This window comes from Coptis chinensis, chromosome 4, assembly GCF_015680905.1.
Source record: "Coptis chinensis isolate HL-2020 chromosome 4, ASM1568090v1, whole genome shotgun sequence".
In the NCBI taxonomy this organism is placed as follows: Eukaryota; Viridiplantae; Streptophyta; class Magnoliopsida; order Ranunculales; family Ranunculaceae; genus Coptis; species Coptis chinensis.
In genome coordinates this window covers 7,829,415-7,852,678 of record NC_141459.1, presented here as the reverse complement: position 1 = coordinate 7,852,678, position 23,264 = coordinate 7,829,415, and the positions used below count along the sequence as shown (strand labels likewise).

At 35.8% G+C, this 23,264-nt stretch overlaps 1 protein-coding gene and 1 long non-coding RNA gene across 3 annotated transcripts; both read right to left on the bottom strand.

Moving 5' to 3' along the window:
• Positions 1 to 9,478: 9,478 nt before the first annotated feature.
• On the bottom strand, positions 9,479 to 11,525 carry LOC147501616 (putative FCP1 homology domain-containing protein C1271.03c). The gene is made up of 6 exons (XM_086606670.1): positions 10,966 to 11,525; positions 10,757 to 10,838; positions 10,587 to 10,653; positions 10,259 to 10,441; positions 10,071 to 10,131; positions 9,479 to 9,847 (listed from the first exon to the last, which is right to left on the bottom strand). Exons 1-6 carry the CDS (start codon positions 11,471 to 11,473, stop codon positions 9,708 to 9,710), a joined length of 1,041 nt encoding a protein of 346 aa, XP_086462796.1. The 5' UTR covers positions 11,474 to 11,525; the 3' UTR covers positions 9,479 to 9,707.
• Positions 11,526 to 16,181: 4,656 nt separating this feature from the next.
• Positions 16,182 to 18,407, bottom strand: LOC147501615 (uncharacterized). 2 transcript variants are annotated; one of them, XR_015219841.1, is made up of 4 exons: positions 18,349 to 18,407; positions 17,456 to 17,645; positions 17,245 to 17,350; positions 16,182 to 16,572 (listed from the first exon to the last, which is right to left on the bottom strand). It is a non-coding gene; the product is annotated as an uncharacterized LOC147501615 (long non-coding RNA). The 2 variants fall into 2 exon arrangements; XR_015219840.1 differs by lacking the exon at positions 18,349 to 18,407 and having other exon boundaries at positions 17,456 to 17,786.
• Between the last annotated feature and the right edge of the window lie 4,857 nt (positions 18,408 to 23,264).

Below are 23,264 nucleotides of genomic sequence, written 5' to 3'. Positions count from 1 at the left end.
GGTAGAGGTAGTCCTCAATTTGCATCTTCTAATAGCCGAAGTTTGTACCGTCAAACTTCTCTATCTTGTAGTTTTCTCTATCAGTTGTCATGACTTTCACTTGAACCAAACAATGGTGGCGAATCTCTCTAAGGAATTTCTACAAACACCTAACTTGCAACACAACTTTGGTGCAACACTAAAGGTGTAGTATTTTCCTCAAACACTTTGTGTATTATGATTCAAATAAGCTTTGCTCCGATACCACTTGTTGGGAGATTTCATTAGGAAGTCTTACCTCAACCTAGTTGCTCTCTATCCCAAATGACTTCTCTTGGAGCTCACACCAAGGAAGTCACCGACCCAAGATTTTGGTAGTTATCATAACAAACTCAATAAAACAATAAAGAATACTACTCAATCCACAAGCAATCAATAGCAAACAATAAATATGAAAGTAAATGCAAAGAGGCACAAAGATTTAAAATGATTCGGTAAATGTTACCTACATCCACACAAAAGCCGAGTTTCTTTTATAATAAAGATTGGAGAGTTTACAAGAGTTAACTAAAATCAAGAACAAACAACCTCACTTAGTGGCAGAGCCAGAATTTTGGATGAGGGTTAGTCATCAAGACAACCTATCACACACACACAAAATAAAAATGGATGCAATTATATTTTAACTAATATTTTGAATCCAATTTCTAATCAAATACTTTAACATAGCTGTTTAGATCAAAATGAGCCACCAGACCAATATGAAACTTATCACTTGCATATCACATAAAATATTATTCTACCGAAAATTATTAAACGATCATTTGATCATACTCGAATTAAATGTCTAACTAATTAAGAAACTAGCATTCAAAAATAAATAACAAGAATAACTAGGGGCACAACTGTGCTAGAATGACAATATGAATTGGCAAACTCCAATAGTCTAATCCAATGTTGACCAGGCCACCGGATCTCAAGACTGGAAAGTGTATACTCAAGTGGCAAGTTAAGTTTATAAATGCAACAATGCCCATAAACATGATTACATGACAATATAATTGCAAGAACGAGAAGGTAGCAAAGCAACTAACAAGCTAAATAGCTAACGTATAGTCATACTTCATGAATGTATAACAGTATAAGGGTCAGTAGTGTGTGCGGCAACCCTCATGGGCGGATGCGTTGTAGCTAGACAATGTTTCTGCAACAATTCTAAGGAAATCAGCTTCATCAAGTACTGCTAAGTGATGGAAGCTTGCTGTTTTGGAGGTGGACATGGTTAGCCACGTTATATGGAGTAGAACTACTTATTAGGACCGTTGAGAAACAAAGATAAGAAATTTGTTTCTAACTTCTAAAGTATATTAATGAATCAATGGAAATTAAAACTATAAAATTAAAGAAAAATAAATATAAACCTATGGGTTAGGAAAATAGGGAATTCATTCAATTAAGAGTTTAGAAAGGGAGTGTCATTTGTATTTCACTTATTTATACTTACTTTGAGTGTTAATTCTCTATTTCTCTGGAGAGAATTAGTGAAGCCATATTGAAGAAGATTCGAAAAGTGCATGACAAAGGAGGTAAGGGAGTTTTCTTCCATTTTTATTTTTAATTTTTTTTTCTCTTTTTCCGCTTAAGGTAACTGGGTTAGGGTTTTTTTTTTTTTCCAAATAGTAGTATTTTTTTTCCTGCGAAAGTTGAGGGTACGCCAGTGTGTACCCTGGGACCCCCTGGCTCCACCACTGACTTCACTCAAATCCTAGCTCAGTAAAGCTCCCACAATTTCCATGAAAATGAATATCTCAAAGTTGTCTCAACCCTAACCATAAGTTTTCTTTTATATGTGGGAGAAATTTTCGTGAGAAAAAAGGATTTGGACTGAAATTTCAACAAACTGCTGAAATTCCGGAATATCTCAAATAGGGGTGGTTTTTGTCGATGCCCACAAGTCGTGGGATCAACTACGACACGGTGCGGTCGTTCAAGCATGTTGGTTGGACACCGGAAGCTCGACAGTTCCATAAACCAACAAGAGTTTCAGCAACATCTACGTTCTTCTTGATCTCACATGCATTGGTATCTTCAAATTGACTTTTCGTGAGAGATAGAACCAATATTAAGTGCTGTGTCCTGTTTCTTCTCATTCTGGATAGGTTTTTCTGTGTTGATCGTAGACTTGGTTACTAATTCATCAATGTTGTTTTTTGCCATTGAAGCCATATTGAAGATTAAAATTGCCGAAGGGCAGAACGGGAGATATATGATTGAAAGATGTTGCAAACCAACATTTTATCACGTATATATGGTGATATTTGGGTCACAAGATCATTGGGGAAGGTAAAGGTTACAAACTGCAAGATGGTGGAAAATTCTTTTGAGTACTCAAGTTGGTGGGATGCCCAATGTATTGAAACTTTAATATAATTAAAGTGAAAGTTCATGAAAAAAAACACAAAATTTAGGTGAATTGAAGTAAAATCTTGGAGAGAGCAAAAACGTAAATGACAAAGCCCATTTCGTTGCAAATGGAGTCAAATGCTATTTGTAATCCATTTTAAGTGCTGGAGGACAAAAAAAAGTGTTGATGCATCCAGTTTCAATCAATGGTGCTTCACATGTTGGTTGGGTATGTGTCGCACCCAATTATGCGACCATTCACTTTACTAGTATTTGAGCTCTATTTTTGATCGGCTGTACCAATATTTTATGTTGCCTACGTACCCATTTCGGGATCAAGCCGCCGTAGTTCACTATTTTCTCCTCCCCCTCCTCCCTCTCCTCACCTGCCTCCCTTTTCCTCTCTTTCTCTTCCCTTTTATATCTCCCTTTAATCTCCTCACTCATTCTCTCTTTAGGTTTACTTCATAGGGCATAGTATAGTTTTGGGCCTATTCTCTTGGCCCAATACATACTATGGTCTTGGCCCAATACCTAGATCAATATAATCCATGAATATAATTACTACAGTAGGACTACTTAAAGCAGGCACCGCCCACAACTTGCCCACCTAATTAAGGGGACTGGGATTGCCAATCTTCTTTTTGAAGATTACAGGAGGGGTATGTGGGACACTTTTAAAACATAACAGTTTCATCATATTTCTACATTGCTCCAAGTGACTCTCACTTGGCTTGCACCGTTTTGTAGACATTGATTATATCCTACATTGTTATGACCTACTAGCTAATGGGTACAGAGGAAAGGATTTGAAGTAATTGTGTGGTTTAGTACTTATAGGATAACGATTAATTGGATGCAGACTTCATCTCTCGTCACTCATTGTTTCACACTCACTATTTCTTGAAAAACAAATATATCTATGACAAATGCCAATATGAAACACCGAAGAATCTTTGTTCGCACCACTTGTTATAGTACTAAGTTGAGTTCGTTATAGCGCGAACTTGCAGGTTAACTAATGGAAACTTCTGCAAGCTCAAAGTTTCCAACATCTTTTTTTTATAAGGGAAACACTTCCAAACTAGGAAGTGCTCCCCAGAGAGTGCATACATAATTCAATCAACGACCTTGCAGTAACATGGTTTAAACTATATTGCAAGGGGGTTCGCTTCCCCCTAGCCCACAAGTGCATCAGCTACAAAGTTTGAGTTTCTACTAATATAATAGAAGGTACAATCATTCAAAATAGAAATATTGGCATAAATGTCGTGAGCCACCGAGGTAGCTCCCCAAGATAGGTTTGTCCCTCTACTCTCCAAAATCTCAGCAAGTCTCTGACAGTCCGTCAAAATGGCGATGTTCCGGATTTGCATGTGTTGTAAAAACTCTAGGCCTCCTCAGATGGCTCAAGCCTCTGCCTCTTTTGGATCAACACTTCTGTCTCTGTCATGTCCCGCACCAATGCAATAACCAAAGTTATTCCAAATAGCAAAACCTAAACCTACCTATTTTGTATTACTATCCCACGAGGCCTCTGTAGTGAGGTAGCAACAATTATTGGTTATATGAGGCCAGACATTTATGTGTTTGTTTTTAGCAAATGGCTTATCAGTATTAGTGATAAAAGTTGAAGCTTTGGAGATGATGCCAAAAAAATTTGTTTGCTTGTTGTTGAAAATAAAATCATTCCTGCTAGTCCATATAGAGTACATGATTTAGGCGAGTTCACTTAGGGTGTCTTTAATATCATTCTTAAAATTTAGCATAATGGTGATATTTGTGGTGATGGAAAGGATAGAATCATCGCTATTCCAATGATCGGTTTTGATAGAGAGTTTAGAACCATACCATATGTGTCTGAGCATGACACAATAAAAGAGTGCATGATGTGTAGATTCCACCTGATTACTACAGTGTGGGCAAGTAGCTGAGGAGATGATATTCCGATTTACCAGATTTTCTCTTGTGGGCAAGTTGTTTCTGATTGCTTTCCAAAAGAACAATTTGACTTTCTCCGCTGTGTTGAGATTCTAGATGCTTTTCCAAAGTTGCCGATTTTGGTTTTGATCTGCATTTGTGCTTTCACTGAGGTATTTATAAACAGACTTCACTGTTAATTCCCCATTTGTTTCCTTTAACCTTCTGATAGAGTCGTTATGTTCTTGTCGACTGAGAGACACTTTCAAAATTTCCTTGACAGTGGTTGGGAGAAATATGGTATCCAAAACATTTCTTTTCCATGAGCGGTTTTCTGGATCAATGAGGTCAGCTACACACCTATATGGGCCTACAGGTGGCATGGGTCCCATGGGTTTGTTGTATGGTAGAGTTGGTATCCAAGGATCGAGCAAGATATCAATGTCATTTCCCGTCCCAATATGCCAACATAGCTTAGGGAGGATCTCATCTCTTGCTTTAAGTATACCTTGCCATATCTTGGATGCCCCTCGTCTAGGGCACTTTACTCTCAAGATCGAATTTCCACAAACGTACTTCTTTAGAAGGCTTACCACCCAAGGTTTGTCTGGCTCTTTAAAGATTCTCCAAAATAGTTTAGCTTGAAGTGCGATATTGTGATGAGATGCACGCCTTATCCCCAAGCCCCCACTCGATTTTGGTAAGCATATTTTGTTCCAAGAGATATATTGCACCTTATTTGTGTTGTCTTCTTTTCTTCCCCAAAAGAAACTAGCATTTAGAGAATCCAACTTGTTGCATGTAGATGTTGGCAGTTGGAAAATAGACATCATGTAAGAGGGGATGGCCGAAGTAACTGCTTTAATGAGCGTTAATTTTCCGGCTTGGGAGAAAAGCTTGGCTCTCCACCCTTCTATTCTATGAAAAACTCTTTCTAGCACTTCATCAAAATCAATACGACTCTTATGCCTGAGGATTAATGGGGCTCCCAAATATTTTTCATGGGTGATTGTTTTCCTAATTTTCAAAATTCTTTTCACAATGCGTTGATGACGATGGTGGGTGTTGTGACTGAAAAAAATACCTGACTTATGGAAATTTATCTCTTGACCTAAAATATTTTTAAAGAGCTCCAAAATATCCTTGAGATGATGTGTTTCTGCAATATTTGCTCTGCAGAAAATGAAGCTGTCGTCTGCAAAGAGAAGGTGAGACATAGGAGTGTCACTCCTACTGATTTTGACCATGGATATGTTTTTATTTTTCTGCTTTGGAGAGAAGACGAGAGAAAACTTCCATGCAGATAATGAACAGAAAGGGTGACACGGGATCTCCTTGTCTGATACCTCGTTCGGGTTTGAGAAAACCCATGGGTGATCCATTTATCTTGAACGAAAGAGAAGTAGTAGAAATGCATTGATTAATCCAATTCCTCCATTTCTTGGAGAAACCAATGGCTTCCATAGTTTCTAGAAGGAAACTCCATTCTACTTTGTAGAAAGCTTTGCTCAAATCTAGCTTGATGGCCATACAACCTGATGCACCTTTTTTTCTTTTCAGAGTACGAACAATCTCATGAGCGAGAACAATGCTGTCAAAGATCTGTCTTCCCTTTACAAAAGCACTCTGGGACGGAGAGATAAAAATGTCAAGAAGAGGTTTTATGCGATTTGCAAGGATTTTGGAGATGATTATGAGGCTTACGTTACAGAGGCTGATAGGTCAAAATTGGTCAAGAGTTTCCGGTCACTGGCATTTAGGTATTATAGTGATGTTGGTGTGGTTCAGCTCTGCCAAGATGTGATCGGAGTTCATGAAGCTCTTGATGGTATTAAGGAGGTCAGAAGAAATGATATCCCAATACTTTTGGTAGAAAAGAGGGGTAAAACCATCGGGACCTGGAGTTTTATGAGGGTCCATAGAGAAAAGAGCTTCCTTGACTTCTTCTAAAGTGACCTCTCTGGGGAGGTCATTATTTTGTTCATCAGTGACGACAGTGTCAAGAATGTTAAGGTCTCTAATATGAGTTTGGGGATTTGAAGAGGTAAAAAAGGTTTTGAAGTGCTCCACAACTGTATCTCCAATAGCACTTCTCTCTTCAACCCAAGTTCCATCCGCTTTTCTAATCATATTGATCTCAATCCGATTTCGTCGAACAATAGTGGAGAGATGGAAATAGCGAGAGTTGGTCCCATCACAATGGAGCATTGTATCTCTAGATTTGTCTCTCCATAATTTTTCTTCAAGATGGGAGGTTTGATTAAGATCATGTATCAGATTGTTTTTGACAGTTGGGTTTGTCTTTGGATCGAGCTGGCACTTTTTAATCTCCTCGCGAAAGCTCTGGATGCGGTGGTGAATATTTCCAAACACATCTCTGTTCCATTTTTTTAAGTCATTCTTGACTTTCTTGAGCTTATTGCAAAAGCGAATGGATTGTGAACCTCAGTATCTGATATTCCAGGCTTTAGATATCACATGTTTGCATTCTGGTTCATTTACCCACATCGAATGGAAATGGAATTGCTTCCGTGTCGGGGCAGGAGGGGGCTTCAAGTAAACCACTATGGGTCCATGATCAGATTTAATAATAGGGAGATTTATAGTCCTTGTATTTGGAAATAAAGTCCTCCATTCTGTATTTGCGATAGCTTTGTCTAAACGCTTCTTTATGAGGTCAGCTCCATTATTTTTGAATCTCTTATTTGTCCATGTGAAAGGAACACCTTCATATCCAAGATCCACAAAATCTGCAAAGAACATAAAGTCCATAAAGTGGGCTGCTTGAGAAAAGCTGAAAGGAGTTCCGCCACTTTTTTCCGCTTGACATGTGGTCTCATTTAGATCTCCAACAATAAGCCACGGCGAATTCTGGTTTGTGGCAAGATCCACGAAAGATTTCCACAATTCCGACTTTTGGCTTTTTTCCGGGTGGTCATAAGTAAAGGTGCATAGCCATTCCGTGTCAACCGGATTGTTTTTTACAATGGCCACAATATAACACTCACAAGAATAAATAATCTCAAGGTCTATGTTGTTGTTCCATCCGAGTCATAGACCCCCACGGTGTCTATTTGCAGGAAAGTTCGCTGAGTGTTGAAAACCCAGAGAGGAGAATCTCTGCAGATTGGTAGACGCATTTACCCTTGTCTCACAAAGAAAACAAATATCTGATTTAAGGGTGGTTAAGTGGGTTTTAACCTCTCGAATTGTCGCAGATGTGGCACTTCCACGACAATTCCAAGCGAAGATACTCATAGCTCTTAACATGCACACAAACACAGACTACAAATGGATGCTAGTACACAGTATAATACGAACACAAAACACATGTGAGCAAAGAAATAAAAACAGCACATACACGTAGAGCAGTAACAGACAGTATGCCAGGGTAAAGACGATCAAAGCAAGAGCTAGCTCAACAATATGCTATAGTATGCTAACTTGCAGGATTATTTTGCAATATATTAGCAACATGTAATGGGAAGGTTAATATCGAGTTAAGCACAAGTTCTAATTTACCATGATATGTATACAAAATAAATCAAATATGAGTTAAGAGATTTTATCTGCCTGCATCCCCAATTGGAGCACTTAGACGGTATTAAGAGCCCATCTTGGATTCCCGAGCTTTCCGGCAGGAATAATGAGAACTCAAAATTGTAATAGACTATAGAAGAGCATGGAACAAAACCCAGATTGTTCTTGATTATTATTATTATTATTTTTTATTTATTTATTTTTAGGTAGTACTTCCTGGAAGATGAGGTTTGCTGGTGCTAGACCCTCGTTGTAAGACAAGCTCAAAAGAGCTTGTGGCGGCGGCAGTGAGTCGTTAGGCAAAGAGAGAGATTTTCAGTGATTAGGTACAGTCGTGGTGTTGCGTTGCAACTGTTGGGAGGTGATTTAAAACAGGGAGGACTTGATGAGAGAGATGTGGAATTGCCACTAGGGTGGTGGTGCTCCGATGAGCGCCAAAGATGGTGATAGGTCACCTTAAAAGTGGTGCTCCGATGAGCGCCAAAGTAGACACAACGACTCTAATTTGGACCGTTGAGGTCCGTGTAGTTGGAAACTAGAAGTCGCCAAAAAAAAAAAATCGCATATGACGTCACGGGAGCACTTCGTTGTTTCAATTAAGCTTGTGAAGTTTCCAATATCTTACTGATTTTACTTGGGCAATTGGAGGACTCTGATGACCATTGGACACTATCAAAGTATCAATTAGCTCGTCACCATGTGCAATAGCTTTAGACACACCATACGAAATGACCAAACAAGTTCAATTCAAATGAACAAGGTTACTTCATGTTAGCTAGATGGCCGATATACTTCAAGAGACTATGTATGAGAAGAGCGTGAGCACACAACATCTGGAACTAGCCCTGTTATACAAAAAAAAATTCCCGGCCTTTGCTCTCATTGTTATAGAGCGATGACACCAAACCTATAGTTTACAGTTATAATATATGCATTCTGGGGTTCCTCTTGTACTAACCATGTGAGGCGGTTTGATTTGGCTGAGCAACTAATAAACTGTTGGAAACTTTTAAGTTTTTAATGTGTGGTGGATTATTTGAGAAATTAGGATTGACTAAAGGTGCTAATTTGACTTTTAACTTAAAAGTCCAATTTTCCATCTAGATGATCCAATTAGGATTTTCCTCCACTAGATGGGAAATTAGGGTCTACCCACTAAACACATAGTCAACTTGAGTTCAAGTTGAACATTAACTTTCAAGTCAAATAACTGAAAATGACACAAATGTCCTAATTGTTTTCAAAAAGAAAAAGTTCAATTTTACAGTTTTTACTTAGGTGGGGGCAGTTGTGTCATTTTTAGTTATTTGGCCTAAAAGTTAACCGTCAAACCAAGTTGACCATGTGTTTGGCGGGAGACCCTAATTTCCCATCTAGAAAGTTAGTTAAATCCATCCTTGATCCTAGAAAACATCCTTGATCCTATGGAACTCCCATATGGAATTACACTAGCTGCCCAAAAGAAGGAGATAAACTAAAGAAGAAGAACACTTTCACAAATAAGTTTAAAAGATCATCTTGGAACTAATCCATGATCAAATATGTATTGTCCCATAAACAAAAAGTTCTTACTAGATGCCCAAAATAGAAGGAGATAGTTCAAACTAAAAGAACAAGAACATTTCCACTAAATAAGTTTAAAATAGAAAAGATCATCTTAGAAGGAAATAATCCATGATCAAATACATATAGTTGTTAACCCATAAACAAAAAAGTTCTTATATATATATATAATATATATTATACTTGAACCGATGACACTTGAGCTCAAACATTATCTAAAGAAAGACACTTGAGCTCATAATCGATATAATAGTAGCCTTAACATATTACGTACATATATTGTTGACATATGTGAACCCTCACTACTTGCGCATCAGCTTGTTGGTTATTTCACGAGACAGAATCATAGGAGTTTGTCCAAATGGGTGCTGCCCAACATATTTGGGAACATTTTGAGCCATATCCAGGCCTTCCAAGTAAAGTCTGATATCACCTTGCGGACCTGTCACGCCTCAACAAGATACGAGAATTAAGGAGCTTCCATGGTATGGCAAGATGTGAATGCCCAATTTATGCTCGGTCAGTAAGGAAGATTAGAGATAATTTAGCTCGGAAGTATAATTATTGCTGGACATCAAATGCATATATGAACCTTATAGAAGAATAAACAACTGGAATTCCTTTTTTTTTTTTCACAAAATCATAACGTACAGATGAAAGTTTACCTAAGGCACAATCATTCCGGAGTTGATATGTGTAAGGCTCAGGGAATATCGCAGTGTGAGGCTAAAATGCAAAATAAAAAGAACACAAATGAAACAAAATTAGGAATATAAAGTCTGAATGGTAGTCCAACATTGAAAATGATTGGGAAATAATAATTAAGAAAACAATAATCAATCCATATACTTACAGGATTTAGAAGGGACTTGTAAGGAGTGTCATCCACCAACAATGTATTCGATTCATTATAATCTGCATACTTGTTCCATATTTTCTTCAGTTCCATTAAAAATAAGGGCTTCTCATTGCTCTTATGAGTCACCAATCCTATCTGACTAAGAGTCAGTCCCGTATCAGTGCTGTAGGATTGGTCCTACGCAAATCCATAGATCAGAACGATATATAATTATTTGAAAAAAATAAATAAATACTAATTAAAATTACATGGAGTGTGGCCAGAGTTTAATTAGTTTCTAAAACAAAAGTGTTTATTATTAGGAGATCTGATCACTACTTACCCAAGAAAACCGGAGCTGATTTTTTAAATCTCCAAGAAGAAAATCCACCACACCAACCATATTTTTGCTAGAAACAAAGAAAAAGAAGAATATTCTTAGTTAGTATCACTACTTGGGAAATATAAGGCTTAATATAATTCAATAATTGTTCAAAGCCATCATATACTCACCTCATTTTTGAAGACCAAATACCAACATCAAACTTCTCAAAACAGAATTTCAGAAAATCTTTACAAAAGGGTCTCATAAAAACTGGAAAAGGGAAAATAAACGAACGAATAACAAGTAAGTGAGATGTTAAAATATAACCAGGCAGCGCAACTCCAATAAACACTTAATAAAACTTATATGGATTCAAGAAAATGAGATACTTCTGCACCTGATCTATTGTTAATCCTCCTGTCAGCTTTAGGAACGTAACCGAAAACAACATCAACCAGAACTCCATTCAAGTTAAGAACCAAAAGCTTTCTCTTCCTGACAATAGGAGTTTTAATGTCATCTTTTACATCAGTAACTGGCTTCTTAAGTTTCTTTTCAACATCTTTCTTTGAACTATCAACACTAGTACTAGAGATACCAAGAGACTCAAGGGAGAGTGAAACACTATCAAGATTTATCTGGTCTTTCTTCTCCTTCTTGATAGATTCCTCTGTCTTGATAGCAGCAGACAGGGCTACCAAATCAGCTGACTCATCAGAGAGTGAACCAGTATCAAGAGTTGCACGGTCTATTTTCTCCTTCTTGATAGATTTGTCTGTCTTGATGTTGATGATAGCAGATTTTGTTGCTAATTCAGCAGACTCAGCTGAAGAGCCAGTATCAGGACTTGTGTCGTCTATGGCAGACTTGGTTTCATCATTGTTCTTTGTCCCCATTGAAGCCATATTGAAGATTAAGGTTACGAGGTAAGTGAGGGTGAGAGATTATATAGTGACATTTGTGATAGTAACAAGATCATGGGGAATATTGTAAAGCGAAATTCCCATCGAAAATGTAGTAAACCATTATTGTAAAGCCCAACCAGCCAACGGTTTCAATTTCTTTTACTTTAACTAAAGCAAAATTCCCATTGTTTTGAAGCTTTCACCATCAATTGAAATCCCAAACCAGAATTTCAAGTGGAAGAAACACTACGAAGCAAACTTTTATTTAACATTAATGATCAAACTTTATAATTAAACAAAGCAGTGAAAGCACTAGCCAATATACCGGCCTGCTACATTAATAGTTGATTTGCTCAAACCTATTGTTCAAGTGAATTGTGCTATTATTTTTAGTTTGGGCCTTTAAATTATTTTCGTATAGACTACGAAGTCATTCTCGTCAATCGTTGTTTCGTTACAGAATTGTATAGTGAGCTTTCCTAATTATCATGGTGTCCAATTAAATTAAATTTAATCAATTTGATATCGTTTTATGATTTTCATTGAGACGATAACTTACACAGCGAAAAATATTTCTTCTCATAAAGTATAATAAGAAAGACACATTGGTTACAAATTCAAGTATATGTGAAAAAACAAATAACTAAAAAGTTTCTACATATTAAAAAAGCTAGGAGGGCACTTGAGTTGATTGTCAGCCAGTGCATAACTTCAAATGACCTGCAACACAAACACATATAAAGGTTGAATTAGATAATTAATATTTTACTGGTAACCAAAAGTACATCAATTATGTCTCATGGAAATGAATTATTGCTTGAGCTAGTGTACCAAAATGGGACACACATCTTTTGGTACACACATCATAAACTGGTCGGGAGGGCCTAAATACTGCCTGTTTGTACACAATCCAAAAATTGATAGTAGTTATTTTCTATAAACAACCTTAATGTCTTTCACAACTATTGAAGTTTCTGAATTGATTATCTATACTAACAATACAAAAATGTGTGAGTCTTTTGATTTTTTTTTTCCCAAAAAAGGCCTTTCTTTAAAAACTAAAGTTGATGTGTCCTCATTGTGACGTGTATCAATTGAGAGCATCCAAAAATACTGCATCATAATATGGACTTTTTTATTGAATTTGATGACGTGTGGAGCAAGCTAAAAACCAATAAGAAAATAAAATTAAAAAATGTGTGATAGCATGTGGGTTAGTTAATTCAATAAGAAATGGGAATGAGTACTCTATTTTGTTGGTACATCTGGCACATGTGAATCAAATGTATTAGTTGGACTTGAATATATTTCTAATAACCAAGATAATCATTTATAAGATCATTTTTTTTTAATGATATGATGACCGTGTGTATATATATGTATAAATGCATCCTTTAAAAAAAAGTTAGGCAAAGCTATGCAAGACGAAGTCAAAAGAGTTATAGATGAACATGAGCTTGTACCTGTAAGAGTGTGCAATAGCAGTATATGCAAAACCCAAAAGCATCATAAAAGTGTGTTCCTGCAATTGCAAAAAGAAAAGTGAGTAAATGAATTGGGAGTCTAATTAAACTACTTTCAAGAAACACAGTGTAACACCATTTGTTTTAATATACTGAAACCTTATAATTAGTTCAGTCTAAAATCAATTTCCTTGATAATATTTTGCACCCACATAAGGGTGATAATGAAGCTTTCACTGCCATTCAATGGAAAATTGAGCTATAAACCATAGATTTCCATGCATCGAGGAAATACTGAAAACATATACTATATTGTCCAACTAATGGCGATATGTATCATCTTCTATCATGGATTCCAAGGTTAAGGATTAACATTTTTCCTTTAAATAAGAAAAAACATCTATCTAGGCATGATTATGAGTTATCAGATATGCTTAAAGAATATTGATGCTAAATAACTCAAAATCATACTGTCAAAGTGATTTGTTAAGTCTACTTGCCTCAAACCTTATAATTAAGATAACAAATTAAAAAGTTCATATTCAAATACATGGTATTGCATAACAGTTGTCTAGCCTAAATATTGAATGAAATATCTAATAGATTGCCAAAGGAAAATGGAGATATCTTCCAAACATGAGATGGCACATTGTCATTGTTATCACAAACTATGAAGTGGACTCACATAGACATATTCTACCTGTAGGAAACTCTGGAGTTCTTATACAATCAGTGAAGAAACTATGTAGATGTATGTTTTATTAGAGTAAACCTACTATTAGAATAATATTTTAATATGGTAATCATCTGGTTTTTGTTTTAGAAAATATTTTTTACTAAAAAAAATTTATATATTTTTAACACCACATTGTCTAAACATATAAGGATGCATTCCTCTCTTAGTATCAACCTATCTTAGTCAACAACCGATTGGGTAAGAAAATAGGTTGTTATTGGTCGGTCCTAAAGGTAAGAGTAGATTGCTCCTTTGTTCCCTACTAATTGCATAAGAGCCTAGTTTTCTCTTCCCTCGATCTGGGTGAGTTATTGTCTCTCTCTCAAGTCAAGTTTCGATCTCGAACTAACTTACTTAATAGGCAGGAAGAGAGATATAAAGAAAACCCTATTTCCTGTCATGTCTTAAGAATGAACCTGACTCAAAAGAGAAAAGAAGACCATACTCCAAGAGATATCACTTTAGACACAATGGAACTTCACTTTGATATCAAGATTGGAACTAGACTTAAACGTCGATCTTTGGATCTTAGCTATTCCATATGAATTTTATAACTGATATTGATAATGAATATACTGTAATATGTTAAATTTATATTTTCTCATCCGATAATCAGAATCATGGGTTAATAGTTTCACCGGTCTTACATATCAGGTAAATTAATGCGTCCATACCATCAATGACTTAGCAATACAAATCCAAACTATGAAAAAAAAAAATGCAAAAATAATATAAAAGTATGACTAATAAAATCAGTATCCCATTGACTAAAATAATGGGCTTGCCGGCATGTGTGTGCTAAGGGACCAACCTATTGTATTTGGTCTTCTCAAACAGTTGCAATTCAGCAACTCAAATAAAATTTGAAGTTTCATCTACTTCTGCTAAAGTAATAATTCCTCTTCAATTATTAATGCTTTGAGAGTAAGTCAAGTCCTACTCCTTACATACCTTGCCCATACGAGGAAGACCTACTGTGCAATTAAAGGCCAACCGTTCTCGTTTTGAATTCATGGTCTTCATCTAAAAACTGTGGACATGAGCTTGAAGAGGCAACATCATCATCATCGTCACCATCTCTCTCTCTCTCTCTCTACATTCATTATGCACACATTATAGCCACATTTTCAACATACAAATGAATTAAGGCCTATTTTTTTTGTGCAAATGATCTCCCCACCATGAAGATCATTCTCACAAAAAATCATAATATTTGGATATGTCTAACCATGTAAAAATTAATGTTCATTTGTGTTCATTTTTGAACTTTTCATCTAACGATCTAAAAGTTTTGTGAGCATGTTATAATGTTAGACTTCTTTGAATGAGCTAAATTTTTGTGTCTCCATGGTGGAGAGATCATATCTACAAAAAATCAGCCCTTAATTCAACTTTTAAGTCCATGATTTTGCTTGAATTAATTTACAATGTGGCTATAATGTACCTCTATCCCTCCTTATATATATACTAGCAAGATGCACGTGCTATGCACGCTATGTTAAAAAGAAATTGCCGAAAAGTGTAAACATAATTTTACTTCGCCATTTTTTATTAACCTACCCCAAGAAATATTAACTTGCAACTGTGTTTGTTTACAACCAAAATACTATATAATGGCACACAAACCCATCATTCTGTACGTGTCAGAGTTGAGTGTGTTAAAACACAGATAGTTCAAGAGATTTCTGTGTTCAACACTTTTTATTCTAGAATTTGAAAACACTATGGATAACTCTTCGGCTTTTGTTGCTTCCATGGTAATAAGTGTAGTTATAGTGTTGGGCATTTTTGTTCCTCAAGCGAGGCGCTGCATTTTTGTATTCAACAACTATCTCATTAACAATCGCTTTCGGCTTGACGCTTATCCATATGGAATCGACTATCCCACTCATCGCGTAACCGCCATTTCTCCAATGGACTCAACATCCCCGATATTATCAGTAAAATATATCTCTCATTTTTCATGTGCTGCATTTTATATTTTGAGATTCTTTTGATTGAGCACGTTTATAGTTTGTGTCTATACTCTATAGTACGCAGATCGTAAAGTTTAAGGAAGCAAATCGCTCCATATTTGAGCAAAGGCCAAGTACTTTAGTAACTTTTTTTTTTTCCCCTTTTAGTATAATTTATTTGAAAGTGCTACTGTTGGTTCACTGTTTTGCAAAGTCTTATAATTGACATAAGAGCGGTTTCATCTCTTCTATCCACACCTTAAAAAAATAAGTCATTGGGTAAACTATCGTAATTCGTGGGTGAAAATCGTCACGAACTCGAATATCAACTGCTACCACAGTAGAGATATATCTGAAGAAAGTTCAAAAGTAACATAAAAATTATCACAAACTCTAACTTTCTAAGCTTGGTTTAATTAAACTCATTTGGTGTAAGATCTCAACATCCTTTGATTTTCTCATGGAAACAAACAATAATTAAGTACAACAACTCCATGCTCATCAAATTTGATTATCAATATCTATATAGATTTTCCCGACATATATAGCAGATAGGCATCCAAAATATAGATCTTTGTCTTTTTATTTTACTTGCCCATAAACATAGTCAAACATAGAAAGAAGATGAGAAAAAAAAAATCGTACCTTATGCAACCATCAATTAAATTTTGGAGAAAGGAGAATTGTTGTTGGCTTTGAGTTAAGTTGGGTTTCTTCACCAAACGAAATAGCAAGATCCTTGAAAAGATGGAGAGGCAGGACAGTGAAATCCTTGATGGTTTCAGGCTTTTAGTCTAATCAAAATAGTGATAACCTAATGCCAATTATCATTCAAATTCCAACTACAGACCCGCGATTGTTTAACTAATCAATCATAAGTGTTGCAGACCACTACGCAAGTCCATTGCCTTTCACTTGTCTACACAGGAGTACTGCAGTGACCAACTACAGGAAACAAAAGAGAAACATAAGGAAAGCTTCAGCAGTCTATCACCACCCAAGAACCATAGGCCAAACTGACTTTAATAGCTTATCACTATAACAACTTATCTACCCCCAAAAAAATGATATTGATTATCTCCACGTGAACATTATCACATACATAAACTTAAGTCTGAATTTAACGAACATGTTGAAGTGGAATATGCTTAATTATATATAAGCAAGAAAATTGTTTAGTAGAGAGAAGGGAGGGACAAATGCATACTTGGGACGAAGTATATATTCTTTGAGAGCAATCAACCTTTAGGTTAAAACAAAAGCTCTACATAGGCAAAAGGAAAAATAATATAAAAAAGAAAAGTATGGCCAAAAATAAAACATGCTGTAATGAAGGCAAAGGTTAATTGGTTTCTGTCAAAACCAGGCTTAGATCATTTATGAGAGATTCTTTATTATCAGCTAGACTTACCAATCAATATTGAATAATGCCTTGTAAAGCAACTAATAAGTGAAAATTCTAAAGTACTATCCAATTGGTTTCTGACTTTAATCCTTATCACCATCCAATTGTGGAGCAAGTTCAATCCTTTTGTGTCTAACAATTCTACTAAACAACTAATAAGTGAGTTGCAAACATAAGTGCATGTTCTACAGAAGTAGAATGTATGAACTCACAACTGAGTTCCCTCTTAGTTTGCTCGTGTGTCAAATTGACAGGGATTAGTGGTAGTGCCGATTACACATAGTTGTAGGGCAATAAGCGCTCCATGTCCTAGTCAATCTGTAATTATAACCATGACCTAGTCAATTTGTAAGTCTAATCAGTTGGTAAGCACAACAAATGATAGGAAGAAAATAGACGTAATAAGAATGAGCATTCAATAACCTGGATGGTCTGCTAGTTGATTCGAGATTGGTATCAAATTGCTGAAGCCTCAGCCCATCAATCCACTTCTTCTGTAGGTTTTGCAACATCTTCTCCCGAGCTTAATCTTCCTCTATTTGATTGACTTCTTAAGTTCGTTCTTCATGTATTTGAGTGATAGTAATGACTCATAAACCTCATGAATCAGTGACTGCTAGAGGATGTCATTAGTAGAGAATTGGTTAAAGGTGCATTCAGGGGTAAGTGTTATAGCAATTAATAACATGTTACATATATATGTTTATGATCTATTAAACTTAAATGAAGGGTTAGTTAAATTGTCAGACATCGGATGTCGCCTCCCTTGGTTATTAACCGAGTAGCATGGTTTGACCAAGTGAAAAACATCAATCATAACACAAAAACTCTTTGATTCAAAGCTTCAAAACCCTAATCCCTATACAACACAATATACTAAGAAAAGAACTTTACAAAAATGGAGAAACCAATCAATGAAGTCGATTAAGAATCAACATATCAAAAATATGACATAAGATCATATAACCTTTCCTAGAAGGAAAATATTAAAGATAAGAACTAAATACTTCATAGGTTTAAGCTAAAAATTCTGCTTCTATAAATCCACTAATATTATATAAACAAATAAAAAAAAAATAATCGTAAGATGTTCTATTGTCCTAAAAACATTCCAACTTATAGTAAAAGTTGAAAATCATTACATCAATAATATACCCTTATTGCTTGACCCCTTTAAATTGTAGTAGAGCCAACTTTTGTAACCTCAGCTACATGATTTTAGACAAAATGTTCAATAGATATATGAAGCAACGATTCAAGCACAATTATAAAATAAAAATTTTGCAAGAAGAAAAGAATGTCGAGAAAGCATTAACCTCCAATCTTCTGAAACAACTTCCACTATCTGCTTTGGTACAATCATAAAGAAAATATTATGACGTCTAAAAGTTAGAACCAACAGTTCGACTATCAAATTAAGAGCAAAGCAAGACACATACCTCCTCCGGTGGTAAGTGGTTTGACAAACAAAAGCATTAGTCCCTTCTAAGTATAAACTGAAAAACATATCCACAGGTCACAAGGGGTAAAAAATTCTTCCTCGTAAACCTATTACAAGCTACTAATATTGTGCAATTCACAACAATAACAATTTTGAGTTAATAGAGTCACAATCTTGAACAAAATTATATGTAAATATTATCTTTCTTAAAAACTTACCTGATTCGCTTTTCCACTTAGCTCTTTAGAGTGCTCAACGCCTAACTTTCTCTCATCTTCAGAAGCCGTAGGCTCTCTTCCACTAACAATAGGTGCCTATATGTGGTAAAATCAGATACATGGTAAGAGGGTGAAGGCCATAGTAACGGTTGATACTCTCTGAGAAGAAATGGTCTATTACATACTAACACTATTAAGACAGTAGAGAAGATAAATGAAAGGGCCTCAAAAAGTGTTGGAGGAGGGTACAACCTCTTATTTGTAGTAGTAGTATATAACCATAGCCGAAGAAGAAAAGACTGTCCATAAACACAATTGACAAAATAGATAACACTTACCTTGGCCCAAAGCAATAACACACCTAAGACACTCATACCGTACAATAACAATTTTAATATAAAAAATTGTTTCCATACACAAACCTATATCATGCATAATTGAAAGTAAACCAGAAACAATTGGTGGAAAAATACCTGTAGAATGCTTTGAACTTTAAGTATCCAAAGCACTCTAAAATTCTTGGAAGCCACTAAAAAGAATGGAAATTGCTGCCAATCACATACTTAAACAACTAATTAAACACCATAGTTTCCATATCCATTTAGACCGTGGGTTCATTTTTATCACGAATTTCACAAAAAGTTGGCAAAATTTAGGTTGGCAAAATAATTAATCTTTTCTCCCCGTCTTGGCCTAGTCGCGTGATTTCACACCAAAATATTTAACCTCTTTCCAATTATGAACAACTCGATAACCCCCAGCCAAAACTAATATTATAAGAAGCCCTATTAAGGGATAAGCTATGGAAGAAGGTAGGAATTTTTACCTCGATACATGACGGCCTAACCCGATTCAAGCAACACTTGAACTAAACCGACTTTAAAGCTTACTTCCAAAATCAATGGAGTTATAGGCAAGGCACCAGCTCTTCTTCCATCCCTTGTACATCAGTACTAAAAATCAAATACTTCAGATGTGTTAGTGTTCTAAAGGACATCTTCGAAAGGGATATAAGTGTTGGGACATCTCCACCTCTCAATTTGAAGACGCTTATTTATACAAATAATGAGAAAAGAAGCAAGGGCATCAACAATGGTAAACAAAATCATCAAAATCATGTACCAGTAAAAAAAAAGCTATAGTAATAAAAAAAATTTATGAAAGGGAAGCTATCATAACAAAAAAAACAACACAGTCTCATTTTAATTTCACCAACAACTATTCATCATACCAAATAATCTAATGTGTGATACTGAGAATGTACAGCGTGATAACGTACTCTTAAAAATACAACTCTTAACGTGCAAAAATTGTAAGTGGCTAATCAAGAAACCAGATGGAAGATTCAAGAATTAAAATCCCATATTCAGGACCTCATGTTGAAGGGGAGAAAACGTGCACTTTGTTGGAGTTAAAGACAGGTGAGAATCAACTTTTTGAAGAACGAACAATTATGCATAGTCCTTTTGCTTCACACACAAATTAAAACTTCAAGTGAACTATGGATTCTAGAAGAATTTAAAGTATTAAAGTTGTACTCATGCAGTCTTCTAGAGGATGTAAATGTGCAGAAAAACAGAATCATGCATATGGAGTGGTGAACACATATGATTGGAAGAAACTTAGTTAACTTTGTACATATCGAACTTACAAGCTTTCCCACACGTTATTTGTCTAAAAACCAATAACTCATAATCACGTGGGTAAGTAGAAAGGGAAAGTAAGTAAGTTGTCGCAGTATAAATCTTACACAAAGATACCCGGGCCGGGGTCATGACCATCATCACATAGAGAGCCTCTACGGAGGTTTCTTTTGAGTTTGTCAACAATGGTAGACTTAGTTGATTGGCTTCATCGGCCGGTTGGGCATCTTGACGATGTGGCTTCTTTCAAGAACGAACCAAGATCTGAGATTGTCCAAACCAACTTGAGTACCTACGAAGAATACAATTGCACATTGTCATTGTTTTGATTTCTTATCCTTACAGTGTTAGATTGCACCACGGACTTGTCAATATGTGGTTCGTGCTCAAAGAGCAAGTGGAGAGATCCTTCAAACTAACGGGATTACCTCCGGAAGATTCCACCTGCATATCATCATTGTTTTCTTTTCTTTTCCTTGGACTTTTTCTGTTTCCCTCCATGACAATGCTTTGTGAGGTCCCTCCATGTTGTGGTTTTGAAGCCTCTCAACTTCTTTTCGATTCTTGCAAACTTCATTTAGTGAGTTCCTTGTAATCGCGGGTGCAGTGTTGCACGTGTTGGTCCGCTTTAGCTTCTTCCCACTCGTTATTACTACTGCCAAGTACCGCGATAGAGTTAATGGATAAAGAGCAGAAAATATTTCTTTTTCTTATGTATATAAGTACAATAGACACATATTCAAACAGAGTAGAAGAATACAATCCAATCCAATTCAACCGCTATCACACATACAACTCTTTACCATCTATCACCACATGGATTCCATATAGCTATTCAAGGGAAGCAAAAGAACCTCGATCCAAGAAGCTAAAGCGTTTGAATCACATTTTGTGGGAATCAAACAAATAACTTTTTGATAAGTACAGACTAAGTTTCTTAGATCTCCAACTCGAACAGAAGCCCTTTAGTGAAGAGACTATACATGAGAACTTTATTTCATGCTTCTTAAAAAAAAATCATAAATCTTCAAATAATGATTAGAGGCCAATTAGAAACGAAACTAACCTTCCCGAAGTTGAAAGAACTTCAAGATTAATGGTAGTTAAGTGGGTATTAATGGTATTTAAGTAGATATTAATGGCAAGGCAACACCGCGTACATGTCAATATAAGCGTGGATTTGGTTTTTGCCCTGAATTTACATAAACCTTCTTTATCTGTGTGTTGTAATTGAAGGGTATAAATAGAAATAAAAAATTAAATGACGAAATAGTCCTTTTTAAAGACATTGAATAATATTTTTTTGTATTTAATTAGGGGTATTAGGTGGTAGAAAAAAGGCTGGTCTAATTTAAAAGGCCAGGTTAATTATGGTGTATTTTACTAATATATATATATATTATGGGCTGGATAGGTTGACAACCGAAATTCTAACAACAACTCTACAGCCGAAATATTCCGTTGGATCACTAAATCTAATTCAGGGATCAAAGGCCCAAATCTAAACAGAACAGGGGTATTTTTCTAAATTTCAATGTTTCTCTCCTACATTTCATTTCTATTATGCAATCAAAAACCTTTACCTTCTTTCCTATCAGAAAAAAAAAAACCCTTACCTTCTCGCGTGCTCTCACTCTCTCCTTCACTATTCACTATTGTAAATCGAAAATTGGAATAACTGATAAGCACCCAAAACTGTATTATAAACCATAGAGATGTAACATTTCGGTTAATTATGTGCTTAATAATCATGAAATAATCGTATTTTTGTGCTTTTGCAGGTTTGCGCAACCAACGTAAAAATGATGATAAAGCCAGTATTTAAGCACGGAATAGTGAGTATACGTAAAACTTTCTGACTAAGCCCATGTGAAGCCCAACGAAGCCGGTCTAAAGCCCAAATACTCAAACATGACAAAATTAAGTCAGAAACGGGATTACGTGCACAGAAGCATCAATCTTCTAAAGCTCATATCTCTTGAACCAGGACTCCGAATTCAGAAAGTGAGTTGCTCAGACGATCAGTGTGACGAACTCTACGCAAAGGCGAAAAGTTATAAAAATGCCGAAAGACCGGACGACCACTAGAAACAGCACATGAACCCACTATGCGGGACCACAAGATTTGATGAGTCATTATGCACGTTAAGACAAAATGTGCAAATAATTGGCACAAAGTGGACACCTTGCATGACATTAATGGAGTTAGGTGCTAATAGTGAAAAAAATGCAATGTGTCAATTTGCTTTGGTTTTTTAGATAAGATGGAAGTTAATATGGGAGGTGGTTTCACGTGGGATGGAGAAAGGAATTCTTTCATATGTAGTAAATGAAAAAGGAAAGCATTCATTCCATGTTTTGTTTTTAGGTAATTTTCCATTTTTTTTTCTAAAGGAGTTCTTAAGTGTAATAGTTTTAATGGTGGAACACTCTTAGTTCTTGAATAAAATTTCAACATTTCCTTAGGTAAATTAGTGTGTGTATTATTATTCTTCTTCTTCCCCTCTTACATTAGTGTATATAACTTGTAGTATTCCATTAATGATGCTCATGTAAGGATCCTTATATGTCTTTTAGAAGTAGGATTAACTGCTTAGAACTTAGGATCCATTTAGCACCCTACCCCAAAATGGTAGTGTCCGGCCAAACTTGAGGCCTAGCCTTTTCATGCCTGGGCTAGTCGTGCGCGCGAGTCCTATTTGACCTCATATTCCTCTATTTGATAGGAGTATGTTTTATGAGTCCAGGAGTTGAGATGGTATTTCATCGATGAAATATCAGTTCAACTCCTCATGCTAGTAAGATGGACTTATAGATGAGCTCATCTCACTAGGGATCGATTCTTAATCCATTTAGGATTTGTTAATGAACCCAAAACGGATTAGAGATTTTAGTAATCTGATTCTAGAAGGAATATAGTGAGACCTTGC